This window comes from Oryza glaberrima, chromosome 12 (genome assembly GCF_000147395.1).
Source record: "Oryza glaberrima chromosome 12, OglaRS2, whole genome shotgun sequence".
Classification (NCBI taxonomy): domain Eukaryota; kingdom Viridiplantae; phylum Streptophyta; class Magnoliopsida; order Poales; family Poaceae; genus Oryza; species Oryza glaberrima.
The window spans coordinates 19,618,069-19,632,554 of NC_068337.1; the positions used below are offsets into that span (position 1 = coordinate 19,618,069).

At 42.1% G+C, this 14,486-nt stretch overlaps 1 protein-coding gene across 1 annotated transcript; it reads right to left on the reverse strand.

Moving 5' to 3' along the window:
• Nucleotides 1-484: 484 nt before the first annotated feature.
• LOC127756375 (uncharacterized) lies at nucleotides 485-9,031 on the reverse strand. The gene is made up of 7 exons (XM_052281724.1): nucleotides 8,588-9,031; nucleotides 6,630-6,753; nucleotides 5,911-6,166; nucleotides 3,496-4,056; nucleotides 2,198-3,275; nucleotides 1,715-2,098; nucleotides 485-646 (listed from the first exon to the last, which is right to left on the reverse strand). Exons 1-7 carry the CDS (start codon nucleotides 9,029-9,031, stop codon nucleotides 485-487), a joined length of 3,009 nt encoding a protein of 1,002 aa, XP_052137684.1.
• Nucleotides 9,032-14,486: the final 5,455 nt, after the last annotated feature.

Sequence of the window (14,486 nt, forward strand, 5' to 3'; positions counted from 1 at the left end):
AGATTAGGGTTTTGTCCTGGTTCCCAGCCGTCGCCTGTGGTGTTGGGTGTTAGTCCGTTGGTTCCGCTGCTGCTGCTGTTGTTGTCCGTGTCGTCAGTTGCAATCTCGGGCTGTTCTGAGCTGCAACCTAAGTTAAGGTAAATAAGTCCTTTATTTATTTTAAGGATTTGCAATGGTTCATATTTGTCACCGTGGGTACCAGCACTATGTCCTGGGACTGGTACCAAGATCGTGGTTTCGTAGGAAGCGATTCACGCCATTTTTCCTACGACACGCTCCTGTCAGGTGCTGTTGTACGGCGGTACCGGATCGGGGTGTGACACTTTTTTACTTTTTTTCTTTTGTTTAAGGACTCATTTCCGGTTATTTTTTTTGACTTACAAGGACTTATTTCCGGTTAGACATGAAAGTCATATATGTGTATACCTATATTTATATACCTACTCAAAAATTACGTGAATAAGTGAGGGTTCCAGGAATTTTGTTATCTGTCGTCTAGCTTTTGCCCCACACGCTTATCTTCGTCCAATTCCCTTATTTTCCACACCATGTCCAGAATTCCAGATCTTGAAGAGTCCCCAATGTTACCGTGGAAAGTGAAATATGTTTGATACTGCATAGAATCCGTACGTGGCCGACCGAAAACCTTCAAAGTTTGAGGAAAGCAAATAAGTCCACGCAGTTGCTGATCCAAAACCTTCAAAATTTGAGAACACGACCAAAAATCAGCAGCGAGAAGAGATCAAGCTGCAAATAGAATCAAGTCATACGGGCTTTTCGCCATAGCGGAAGAGAACAACTTCAAAAAATAAAAGTACCAAAAATTTGACTAACTTAACAAACACAAGAAATAAAATACAAGAGCATCTTCGCAAACCACCACCTATGCCTTCCATTACTGTATAGGGAGGACGGGGGAGTGTCGCTGCCCATGAAGGCTGCTGCCATTGCCATTGATGTCCACAGAGGACAGATGAGCATTGCCGCCCTCGCCGCCTAGGGAGGGCTGAGAGGTGCTGGGGGAGCACAATTTTTTTATTTTTTAGGCTTTTTAATTTTTAATTTTATTAATAGACATTTTCAAAAAAATATTTTCAAATATGAACCTTTCGATCACGCCAGCCTGTCTGGCGTAGCCAAATAACTCTGTCGGTAGTGCTGGCCTACCACGCCACTGTGACTAATGTGGCCAAACAACACTGCGTGGCCAAAAGGTTCAGTTTTTGAAAATATTTTTTTAAATGTTTATTAATATTTTTTTCAAAAAAGTCTTAAAAATAAAAAAAAATCGAATTCTAATATCCCGCACCAAGGGAGGACGTCAGTCACGCCAAGGGGCTCGGTCAGCTCAGGGAGCACCACCGCTGTGTTTCATAGGAAGTGATGAATGACGGAAACAAAGGTACATAAAGTTATAATTCTTCAGCCGATGCGAAGCACGGGTATTTTGCTAGTCTCAATATAAATAGATATGTTCCTTTAGATAGAATCAAATGAATGGTTAGGATTAATTTCTTCTACAAGCAGAGAGCACCGTGCCGGGACTTACTATGAAATTAATTTCGACGAAATCTATACAGGCAGCTAAATGAGATTTTTTCCTACCCGTACAAGGATGATATCCCTGTTCCTCCTCTCTGCGCTGGAGTTCCGCTTCTGCTTGTTTCGCGAGGGAACAAAGAGTCTTTGCGTGGCTTATACTGCCAGCCATAACCATGATGTTTTCAATATCCCATATTCTGTTTGCAGCTTGGAGCAATCTAGACCTCAATCTGCTCGCGTTTTCCATGGCGCTGGGGCTTCCATGTTCAACAACTAGTATGAATATCTCCGCGACATGCTTCAATGCTTTCAGTTCGTTGATGGTAATCCTCCAACTTAATACGTGGACTATCATCTGGAGCTTGTCAAGAAAGCTGAAGTCGGCGGCTTCAGTGGCTATCGCATCGAACAGAGGAGCGAAATCTTGGTCATTCATTAAGTTGTGTAACATCGTCACACTTAGGGACAAAACTGCTTTCCAAAATCCTCTGTCCTGTTCCGGAAGTGAAATTTCTCTCATTGAACTTTTGAGGGGGCGAAGCGTTTTTGCAAGCACCTGCAAAATTGAGTTTATCATCAGTGTGTACGTGCGCATAAAAATAAAGCAAATGATTTTGTTTTGTTTTGTTTGCTTTGCTTTGAACAGACAGAGTACCTTTGGCACCGTAACTATCAGGTGTTCTTTCAGTTTCTGGAGATATTCATCATCTGTGTGATGAGTACACAGCTGCTCCAGGATTTGCGCTGCGATTATTCGGCGCTTGGTGGTCTTGCCTTGAAGTATTCCGGTGAGATCACCGACAACATCGGGTTTCGCTTGCAGGATTATCCTGGTGTTCTCTTTGCCATGGGAAGATAGCTCTGCAAGCATCTCACCAGCAAGCAGTAAATCGACATTCTTGTCTCCTTCAGTGGCAGGTTGAGTGAAGATGCGCACCTGTTGCATGATGAAATGCCCTCTCTTTATTGCCATGGCCGAAGGTGGATCGTGCCCGCGTAGTCGTGTATAGATCTCCACCACTCCTTCAATAAGCTGGTAACCATTGCATCCGTGGCAGTTGAGAATGCTCTCCATTCTGGCCATTGCGTCCATGTTGCCTGAGATTTCACGGCACATCTTCTCGCCGGTGACGCCAGGGGCAGCCACCAGGTGGCGCATCACTTGGATGCATGGCGCGATCATTGCACCTCGGGCGATCGGACTGCTCGAATAATTGATGTGCCGGTGCTGGCCGGAGCATAGGAGCTGCATGATCTTGTGGAGCAGGCCGTCTTTCTCAGCTATGGCATGGCACCAGTCGTCGTCGGCGGCGGCGAGCTTCGCCAGCAGGTTCAGTCCTTCTACCATCTGCTCCTCGTACAAATGCAGCAAGTGGTCGCCGCCGTTGCCCTTGTCCTCGCCGGCGCCGGGGGCCTCCAGCAGCGAGGCGGCAATGCTGTTGATCACTGGCGTGATGTTGAGCTTGTCCGGGCTGAGGTCGCCGGCGAGGTGTGACAGCATCCGGGCGGCGCACATCCTCGTCGACGGGTGGTATCCCCTCGCGGAATCCAACGACTGCACCAGCTTCTGCACGAAATCGCCGGAGGACGGGGACCAGACGAGGTGCTCCTTGATGAGGCTGTGGTGCTCTTCGAGCTTGGGGTTCTCCAGGAGCGCATGCAGCAAGTTTGCCGCGTCGACGAAGCGCGCGCAGTTTGGAGATTCACATCCATCCATGGTGTCGAGGGCATACCTTATTACAAGCATAGATATGTCGGTTAGAGATAAGATTCAAATACAAATTATAGAGATAAAATAGAATCATAGAGATAAAATAGAGTTCTATAGAGAAATTTATTGTTACTCCAAGTCTCTATCTCCTATATACCTCTATATATATACCCTATAAGAAAGAATCGATCTAATAGATCAGAAAACAACATAATACAACAATTTTAGATTTTTCTACATACCTGACCAGGTTCGTTCGTTTGGCGAAGGATGGATCCTTCTCGCACCCGATCCTCGTCTCACGGATGTATCTATGCAGCACCGGATGCTGGCTCCAGCGGTCAAAGCGGTAAGCCTCGGCCACAGCATGCACCACCTTTCCCTCGCACAAGCGCGAGGAGAAGCGGTAGTAGGAGAGCACGCCCTGGAGAAGCACCAGGGTGTAGAGCACGTCCAGCGCCGGCCACAGGTTGTCGCCGCCGCCGCCGCCGTAATCGCGCTGCCGCAGGCGCCAAGCGGCGAGGCCGGTGGTGATGACCAGACCGCAGACGTAGAGCACCGTGAGAGCAAGCACTAGAGGGCCTGCTACGACGGCGAACACCACCTGCTGGACCACATATGCGGCAGATGCTAGCAATTTGGTACACCGTAGGTTTGCCAAACCGCACAGCTGGCCGTAGTCACGATGGTGATCATCCTTACTGTTTTTGGATACGTAAAATGTGTATGTCGTCGAGACGAAGCCCCGGCTGTACGATGACACAATTTTCTTCAAATTCTCACTCGGAAACACGGTGGAGACCCTGCAAGAGTTTAAGGAAACACGTACTAGCACTTATCACCTTCTCCGTATATATGCAAATCAAATTGGATTTTGCATTTGTTGTATAGACATGCCAATTAATAACCTATATTACCTAAATTTTTTCGTACTAGTCGAGAGAGATCTCCGGAGTTTGAAACGCTAAACATTTAGGAATGATTCTTCCAGCCATGTTTCGAGGAGATTGATAAGGAGTTAGTTAATGATATTTCAGCATGTACTTTTTTTTCAATGTTTATTTATTTTTGATTGGTATCTATGTATTGATCACAAACTGAAAAATAGTTGGAGCTCTAATATGCCAACTTATATTAAATTCAATTAATCTAAATCTCGTACTCCCTTCATCCCATAATACAAAAAGTTTTAAATCTTGTACTCCCTTCATCCTAGAATACAAAAAGTTTTAGAGTTAGACACGGTTATTAAAAAAGTAGGTAGAAGTGAATGGTGAAGGGTATACCAACTTATATTAAATTCAATTAATCTAAATCTCGTACTCCCTTCATCGCAGAATACAAAAAGTTTTAGAGTTGGATACGGTTATTAAGAAAGTAGGTAGAAGTGAATGGTGAAGGGTTACAAAAAGTTTTAGAGTTGGACACGGTTATTAAGAAAGTAGGTACAAGTGAATCATGGAGGGTTGCGATTGGATGAGTAGTTGAGGTAGGTGGGAAAACTGAATAGTTGAGGGTTGTGATTGGTTGGAAAGATAATGTTGATGAAAAAGTTGTTATATTTTGGGACAAATCCTGAGGGCCAAAAGTTGTTATATTTTGGTACGGAGGGAGTAACATTTTCCGATCTATTTGATAGCCTCCAAATAGAGTTTTCTGGAGAAGAGAGTGATGGAGTTCTTTTCTACTTTTGGTTGGAATTTTAGAAGAAGAATTGAAGCTTAGACTGTCGTTCTTCTTTAACCGTTTTGTTAAACTATTATTTGGTATCCTCATGTAATGGCTATTATGTACTCTTGATTGTTGTTTGAGCTGTGTATACCTTTCTAAGATGTAGAGTCCGGGTTAATATAATCCACTAACTAAAAAATCTCATAGCCGCCAATTAAAAAGAGACATTTTCACAATTTTTTGTTATAGGCCTTGCGGCTGCTAAAGTAGCTATGGGATTATCCATTCTTTCTTCCATACATTAAAATAGGAAAACAACTCATGCCAATCAATCTAATTTTATAATTAATTAGACATAGAATCTTCTAAACAAAGGGACACATATAATCAATAATATGAAATAATTTGAGAATATCGATTTTTTTAGTAAGTTATTTCATAGTATTCATTGATATTGCACTTTTGAATAATGAAATAATTTATATTGAAAATACGTAAGCCAATTTGTTGGCTAATTCAAATTCATATATACAATTCCCCCTCAAAATATAGGGGAACGGTTGACTGTGCTCTTTATAACGGCAGGTTCAAGCATGACTAACTTCCATATTCCACACCTAAACATTATATATTCAAAATATACAATGCATAGTTATTTATGCTCAGGTGAATAGTGTCATGTTACAATTCACCTGAAATTTGTCTTTTTTGTTACTCCTAAACGAACTTGAGTTTGGAGTTAAGATTTGGTGAGAATGTATTTTATATCTACACCTATCTCTAGTATTTTTTTCATAAATTTACGAAACTTTTAGGTATGATTTTCACGAGTTTTCAACACTTAGCTCATTTTCACCGGATATGTCCTCTTTGATATGGGAAATATTACAAACCAACAGCAAATCTATCAGTGCTAATATACCGGGAAACCCCGCTAGTGAAAAATATTAAACATATACATGAATATATTGGAAAGCAAAACTAACCCGACTGTCTGGACGAGGGTAATTATTGCGAGACACCAAAAATCCTTCTTCTCCAGCACGGAGACAAAGCCACCAAGGAGGACAACGGTGGTCCATAAAACCACAAGATAGCCCATTCCCCTGACGGCCATCGACATGTATCCCATAAACAGAGCATAGCTGTTGATAGCCTTTACTTCCTCCCATTTAGAGTAGTCAATGAACGTACCCCTCATTTCTTCTTTTGCAGAAGTGCACGGTTGAGGTCCTCGCTTCCCTTGCAGAAGTGCAGAGTCGAGGTCAATTAGAACCCAGTATGCCAATATATATGCTCAGATGCTCAGATCTAGTGGAGATCAATCAGAACAAAGTAGGCACACACATATATATAAGCTCGATCACATGCTCAGCATCGTAATCGTAAATTCATACAGCCTGGAATGCAAAAGAAAACTTGACCTACAGCACGCGATCGAGGTCATTGTCAATTTCATGGCCAGCTAGCCTATTAAACTAGCCAGTTAAGCGCCAAAGGAGCTATGGATCTTAGCGTCTATTTTATCTTCAGTTGACTTCAAACTATATATTAAATAAAATCAGATCCCAGATCGATGGTTGAACCGAATGACACTGTCGAAGCAAAATTTTGGGGTAAACACTTTTTAAATGTGATAATTAGTCCGTAGATATCACCTCCACTCTTTTTGGTTTTTGTCCTGACGAGGGGAGAGAAGCCACACTTGCACACGAAGAGATAAAAGTATCCCTGGCAGATATCTGCTCCGGTCCAACAAAAAGCATCTCGAGGTACCGGTACCTCACAGTACCAAATCGTTTTCGATCATTGGATCCAACAATGCTCATCTGCGAGATTTGTTCCGGTCCAACAAAAAGTAGCTCGAGGTACCGGTACCTCACGGTACCAAATCATTTCTGATCGTTGAATCTAATAATGTCCATCCTATCTAGCTAGATTCAACGATCGGAAACCTCGAGGTACAATCTCTATTGTGAATTGATGGATGCAATTCAATAAATTGGGACCATTGTAATATTACTATAGCTGCACATATATGGGAGCACATTCATGCAAAATTAACTTAACTGCATTTCTTCTATCCTTATTGCTATGAAATAGAACTAACAAGAATTCAACTTAAGATAATCCCATTTGGAAGATCCGTGGAAGCCAGGCAAACAGGAAACTATTTTCATCATGCATCAAATTAAATGACTAAGCTCTCGTTATTCTGATCGTTACATTTTGAACAACAAACAGAAAAAAAATTGTGAAAAACAAAGAAAAACGTATGGACAACTTCTTAAAAGACGTACATGAATCTGGCATTGAATTTTCAATGAACATTGTCGTGGGCTCGTCAGAAATTTCGGTCTATCGATGACCACCGATCGATACAGTCGGTCAAATCGAAAAGTTAAACCCTGCCTCAGCCCAGCTAGCTCCTTCCTCGTCGCCAGTTGCTCTAAATCCGGCGGCGCCGAGTTCATGATGGCTACATCTGTCGTCTCTAATTAACCATGGCCAGATTCGGCGAGAGAGTTGGCAGGGTGTGGGGGTCGTTGGAGAGGAGGATGATGAGGCGGAAGTGGTAATGTGTGCTCTTCATCCTTTATGTCCCCTACTGCCTTCAGTGTGGAAGACAGGCGGTGCTGGAGGAGGCAATGCAACTGGACGGTGGCCAAGCAGTGTGGAGATGACGATGGCGAGGAGGAGAAGCGACGTGTAGGCGCACGGCGTCTAGGCCCCTCTCCCAATTCGGTCGAGCAAATAAGAGAAGGGGTAAAATGAAAAGTAAATTTTTCCCCAGGGACGTGGAAACAAAAATAGATAGGAAATTTTTGAAGGTTCAAGAAGAGAATTTGCCAATCAAACAATCCAACGGTCTATGACATCCGCAGAGAAAAATCAAACGGTCAATATTCCTTTGATGACGTGGACACTGTAAATTTGCAAGAAATTAAGATTACTTCTTTCACTATTTTAGATTGCTCAGCTAATATTTTATGGCAATTTACATTCAGATAGAAATAGTAAATTGGAGACCTGAATCGGATCTTCACATGGCCACAATCGCCTCCATCTAGCAGCACACGTCATCCCCCCCGGTCATTCAAGTGTTGGTGTTTACCGTAGGAATACAAGTCATCTGGAATGACAGTCATACTTCACAGCTCTTTCTCAGCAATCCTTCACTTAATTCCATTGATATCGGTAGACATATGCACTTTAAAGGTGAATAAGTGATCAGTGATCAGCTAATGTAAGTTCAACTGGCAAATAAATAGCATGGTTATAAATAGGGGCAATTACATATATGACCCTATTTTAAAGGTTAACTCACAATTTGACCCTTTTTTATTAACTTTGCTTACTTGATACTTCTTTTTAAAATCGAAGATATAGCTTGACAATATTCTTGTTAAGGTTAGTAACGGTGTTAACTAGAGCACAAATTAATGCCACTTTTACCCTTGCTCATTTGACCCTGTTTTATCAAAGCTCTTAGTTTGCGCTAGTTTTGTATGGTGAAAATATCGAGAAAGATTTGTGAAATACCAAGAAAGATTCGACCTAGATTTGTCATATTTTTGTTAAATTTGACCAATATTTGTCAAAAAAAACATAAGTTAATTCATGTCTAACAAAGACATCCCAAAGCACAAACCCATGTGCAACCGCATAATTTGTGCACAACTCCATGAGCTGATCTTTGCTTGCTCGAGACGAAGATGATGGCACGGAGGAGGCCGAGACGAAGCTATCACGAGTGGAGCTGCAGGGCAGAGGCAGGGCCTCGGCCCTCGGGTGGTGCGGAAGAGGACCAGGATGGAGAAGCGTCTGGGCGGAGGACTGGATTGGCTCCAAAGATTTCTCCGGACGCCATCGCCGTAGCTTCATCCGTGCACCAGCACCACCGCTCCCTCTGCCCAAGCTCCCCTGTGCACACCGCACCTTGAGCCTCCTAGTGCTGCCGTCGTAGCTTCCTCCCCACACCTTGAGGCTCCCACGCGCCGCCGCCGCCACTCCATCCGCCCAAGCTCCCATGCGCTGCCGCACCAGCTCACGCGCGCGATGCACGTTGAGGCTCCCGCGTGCCGCCGCCGCCGCTGGAGCTCCCATCGCTCTGACACCGCTGCTTCCTCCATGCGCAACCGCTGGAGCTCCTGTCGCGTCTACGCCACCACACCCTCCGCGTGCAGCCGCTGCAGCTTCCTCCACGCGGCGCATATTGAGGCTCCCGCGTGCAGCCGCCGCCGCTTGCTCCACACGCTGCCGCCACCCTCCCTCCCTCTGCGCGTGGATGGGGAGTGAATGGGGCAGGCAGAGAATGGAAATGAGATGGTGTTAAGGTGTACTCGTAAGTACTCCCTCCGTATTTTAATGTATGACGCCGTTGACTTTTTAGCCAATGTTTAACCATTCGTTTTATTCAAAATTTTTGTGTAAATATGAAAATATTTATGTTATGCTTAAAGAACATTTGATGATGAATCAAGTCACAATAAAATAAATGATAATTACATAAATTTTTTAAATAAAATGAATGGTCAAACGATGGATAAAAAGTCAACGGCGTCATACATTAAAATATGGAGGTAGTGTTTTGGTTATTTTAACCAAGATGAAATGGAACCCTAACGGCGTAGAGAAAGCAAGGTCAGATGGCAACTCCAATTTCGAAAAAGAGGTCAAATACGCAAACTTGTAAAAATAAGGTCAGATTGATAGTTAGGCTTCAAAACGAGTCGAATGAGCAATTGTCCCTTATAAATACGATGACATATCTTATGCACACACCTATCCTTGTGCACACATGCACTCAATCACCCTCAAAGAGATCATCTATGCTGCTGAGGAGAAGTTGAAGGATCAAAGTGTAGATGCATGCTTCAGCTTCCATCAATCAATCACTGCAACCATCTTCACCAATTCGCCGTTCATTTCTTCCTATATATGTGTGATATACGAATGGTAGTCATCAGGAAGGAAAGGACAATATCTCCAGAATAGTAGGGTAATCAACCGCGTCATGGAGGGAGGCATCAGCCAGATCCTCGCCAGTAGAGCAAACCAAATTCCACGCTGAGGATTTCAGGTGCTACGCCCCAGCAGGTTCAGGAGGAGCTTCGGTTTAGCAGCATGCTTTCTCCGGCTCTCTTCCATCAATTGCATTTCATCTCCTCTTCCAAGGTCCTTGATATATATTCCAAGAAGGTTAAGAAAGGTCTTGGAAGATTGTTTAGGGTCCTCTCAACAGTTCAGTAGATGTAATATATAATATCGGTGAGCAATGCCTTGTGACCGTGTATGTATGCATATAAATTGGAGACGACGGATGTGAGTCTATGAACTGTGGGAATCGGACAAGAATGTGTGTGATCTTGCTACCAACAGAGAGAAATGTTTTTACTGTATTACATGGAAACAAGCACATACATACGCCTATATGCGGGCATGGAAGACAACAAATTAACTTTTATACAATTAGTGTGTGAATTAAATTCGTATTGGGTGCCATCTGCCTGATGTGCCTGATGTGCACAATTTTTCTTGGGCGGCATCTGCAATGCGTTATCAGTGCTATTGTGCATGAACACCTTAGTTAGTGGCACCATGTTTATTTTTATAGATCTGGCTCCTTGGTTAGATGAGTTATGTCTAACAATAGTTGACATCTAAAATTGGGTGAAAATCATATTTAACATCGAGATTACCACAAGTAGCAGTAGCAGTAGGTTTTGAGACGTTTCGAGAAAAAACACCTTCTAATGAGTAATATTGAAGGCATGAATTAAATCTGCCCTTGTAATTAATATTTTTTAATACGTTTTCATTAGAATCGCCCTAAATAGAATGATTTAAGGTAGGTTTTAAGTAATAGCTCCAACAAGATGCCTCAAAATCTCATCCATCCTTAGTGACATGGGCTCGTTGGCAGCATGCCAAAAGTATTTCAGGCCCGAGAGGGTGAAATTATATTATGCCCAGATTTGTGGATGGATCAGAATTTCGGATCCTCTGGAATTGAGGTTCACACATGTGTGTGTCAGCCATTCAAACAACGACGCCCAGTTAGCCACCCATGCTGATGATGATGAAATGACAAATTATGCTTCTCGTTATGTCCTCATAACTTCTGCCATATGTACTTCATGCATGCATTGATGCATGTGATTTCATCAATCAAAAGCAGTAACAGAAAGTGAAAAACACAACTAGCATATGACATTATCACTGTTGTACAACGACCCTTTTCTTCCTCTTCTTTTTTCTTTTATGAAAAATACGTCTTGCCAATGCAAATGCTGCAACCACCCTTTCTTCTAGAGCAATTTTACAATCCTTGAGGAAGTACCAAAAATATAGTGTAAAATTTGGTATCTCATAGTATCTATGCATCAAAAGATACCAAATTTACAATATAAAAGATGTTATCTCATGGTATCTCTCCTCAAGGACCATAAAATTGCTCTTTCTTTTAACTGTTTTCTGAGGGAAAAGAAGCGAATTCTTAGCCCATCCATTATGAAACGACACTATGACAGCTGCTATAAATGGAGGCTAAAACAGATCACCAGTGGTGACGAGGTACAGTTCAGTTGAAGGATGAGCGAATGATGCATATGTTGTACTCTCCCCGTTTCAAAATGTTTCACACCGTTGGTTTTTTAGCACATGTTTGACCGTTCGTCTTATTAAAAAAATTTGTGAAATATGTAAAACTATATGTGTACATGAAAGTATATTTAACAATGAATCGAATGATATGAAAAGAATAAATAATTACTTAAATTTTTTGAATAAGATCAATGGTCAAACACGTGCTAAAAAGTCAACGGTGTCATACATTTTGAAACGGAAGGAGTAGCTTCCATCGATAGTTCATCAACCATGGCAAACCATCATATTTAATCCGACGCACCTTTGATTTATTTCTTTTGTCATTTATAAAATGGAAATGGAAGTCATGAGGAACAAAAGCACAACAGAATTCCAATCAACCAGATCATCCCACTTGGCAGATAACACAGTTTGCTATGGTTATATATGCATCGGTAGGAGGAGGTTCTCGGTTTAGCAGCATGCTCTCGCCGATTCTCTGCTGATGTTTGCATTTCGTCTCCTATGTCCAAGCTCATATGAAGGTCTTGGGTGATTACATATGGCCTGACTGGGAGTTCGTTCATGAGTTCTCATAAAATAATATATGTAACTTCTCTCGTCTCACAAAACATATCGGTAAGGATGAAAAACTGTGTACATATGCTGTAGAAGAATTTTTCACATGTTCAAACCCTGTTTTGAGTTCAATCAAATCTATAACGAGCATTGCATTATGCACTGATACTTGAATTTTGAAATTATAATAATATTGGAGAAGTTCACACAAAAATCCAGTTAGAGTCATAAACATTTGTCTGGACCTCACCATAATGAGTTTGTTTATTGTCTTATTCATCAAAGAGCTTACACCACAACATCCAATACAAATTAACCAATTGACCAAGGATGTTGCTACACCCCAAAAGCTAGCTCAAGAGGTGAGGGACTCCCTCCACTTTTAAGTTGGTTCAACTCCCCCTAAATAAGCAATGTGGGACTATTCCCAACAATCTATCCCGTCACACATAGGTGCCCCTCAGCACTAACCAGCCCCACACACGGGCACATATGGGACTCACACCTGCGGTCCACTGACCGACCACACAACATGGGCACATACAAGCCTCACACCCGCAGTCCACTGGGCTTTGGGCTTACACCAACACTGAGTGTGCAGAAAGCACTAGAGATTGTTGGTTTGGCTCTGATACCACTTGCTGGCCAAAAAACGGGAGACATTGGCCCAACCGGGAAGAAGCCTTGCTACACCCCAAAAGCTAGCTCAAGAGGTGAGGGACTCCCCCCACTTTTAAGTTGGTTCAACTCCCCCTAAATAAGTAATGTGGGACTATTCCCAACAGTCCAGGCCTATTTAAACCTATCCAATACAAATATACAACACAAAATCATCAAAACACTGCTGGCCTCTCCTCTGAGTATCATATACGTACATTCGATGCTGATCAGCATATAAACTCGAGGCAACAGGCAACAGTTCTGAGCATATGAATCGTGAGACGGTGAGAGTTGATCAAGAAAGTGTGGAATCTCTCTACCAGCAAAGAGCAAAATCTGTCTGTCATACATTAAAACAAACACAAACAGTGTGGGCAAGGAAGGTATCCAATCTGTTAACTTCATCCCGAGTGCCATCTGTCGGATGTTCAGAAGCTTATGCTGGCAGACCAGACCATTTTTCACAGCGGAGAAGGTGATGCAGCGGCTGCAGGAGGTTTTGTTTAGCAGCTTGCATGCTGCGACTGAGTATGTCCCGTTGTTTGCATTTTATCTCCTATGCCAAGCTTGTGCAAAGGTTTTTGGATGTTCACTAATGGCCTGCCTGGGAGTTAAAGAGATGTAATAATAAAATTAGGCCGATAACTAATTAATTCTCGTTAGAAAACATAGGGTTGAGGGCGAAACCCAGTGTGCTGATGTGTAGAAGTGCTTCCACATGTTCAAACTCTGGTTGGAGTTCAATGAAATTTTGAGTGAGCACTGCATTATGAACCGATGCTTGAAATTTGAAACTACAATACCGAAGAAATTGACAGGAAAATTCAGTAAAAAATCATAAATACTGGTCTCGATCGACATCATAAAAATGAATTTGTTTATAGCACTTCTGATGAAATAGTTTTAGCATGGAATGAACAACACAAAATGTCAAAATGGCCATGGATGTACTGGTGCACCGAAACATATGTGATACCACAAGAATCCATCAAAATAATCCTACCGAATCTCTTCTGGATACCACATCCATTTTATCCTTTTTTTTGTAGGATAACATCTCCATTCAATGCAAATGACCATATGAACTCAAGGCAACAAGCAACATATCTTAGCATATGAATCATGAGAGTTAAAATGCGCTTGATAATACAGTGGCAATGGGTGAGTGGTTTCAACTTTGAGGTCCCGTGTTCAATCCCAACACGCTCATAATTCCTCCAAATCTCTCTTTCTCTTTTTTAATCGTGAGAGTTGATCAAGAATGTGCGGAATCTCGCTACCAGCAAAGAGCAGCAGCTATCTATGATCCATGGAAACAAACACAAACGGTGTGGGGATGGAAGGCATCAAAAGTACTGTACTATCAATCTGTTTACTTCATCCTGCGTGCTATCTGCCCATCTCCCGGATGTGCAGAAGCTTCCCCTGTTTGAATCATGTCCAAAGATTATTTGTTGAATTTTATGGAAATATATGTGATTCACATCTTGGTACATCTAGTAGATTTATCTTTGCATATCCTCAATTTATAGGACATATATATAACTATGTGCAATTGCCATCACTATCAAATGTAACTTGAAAAAGGATAAACATTTTAAGTAACTTCTATTTGTGATTGTCATATTTGGGATCCGTCACAGACAATAAAAATGAGTAAAAAAAGATGTCGTTTCCTTAGCTAGTCATGGACCATTATATAGGCATTCACAATTCAAAAAAATATATCATAATC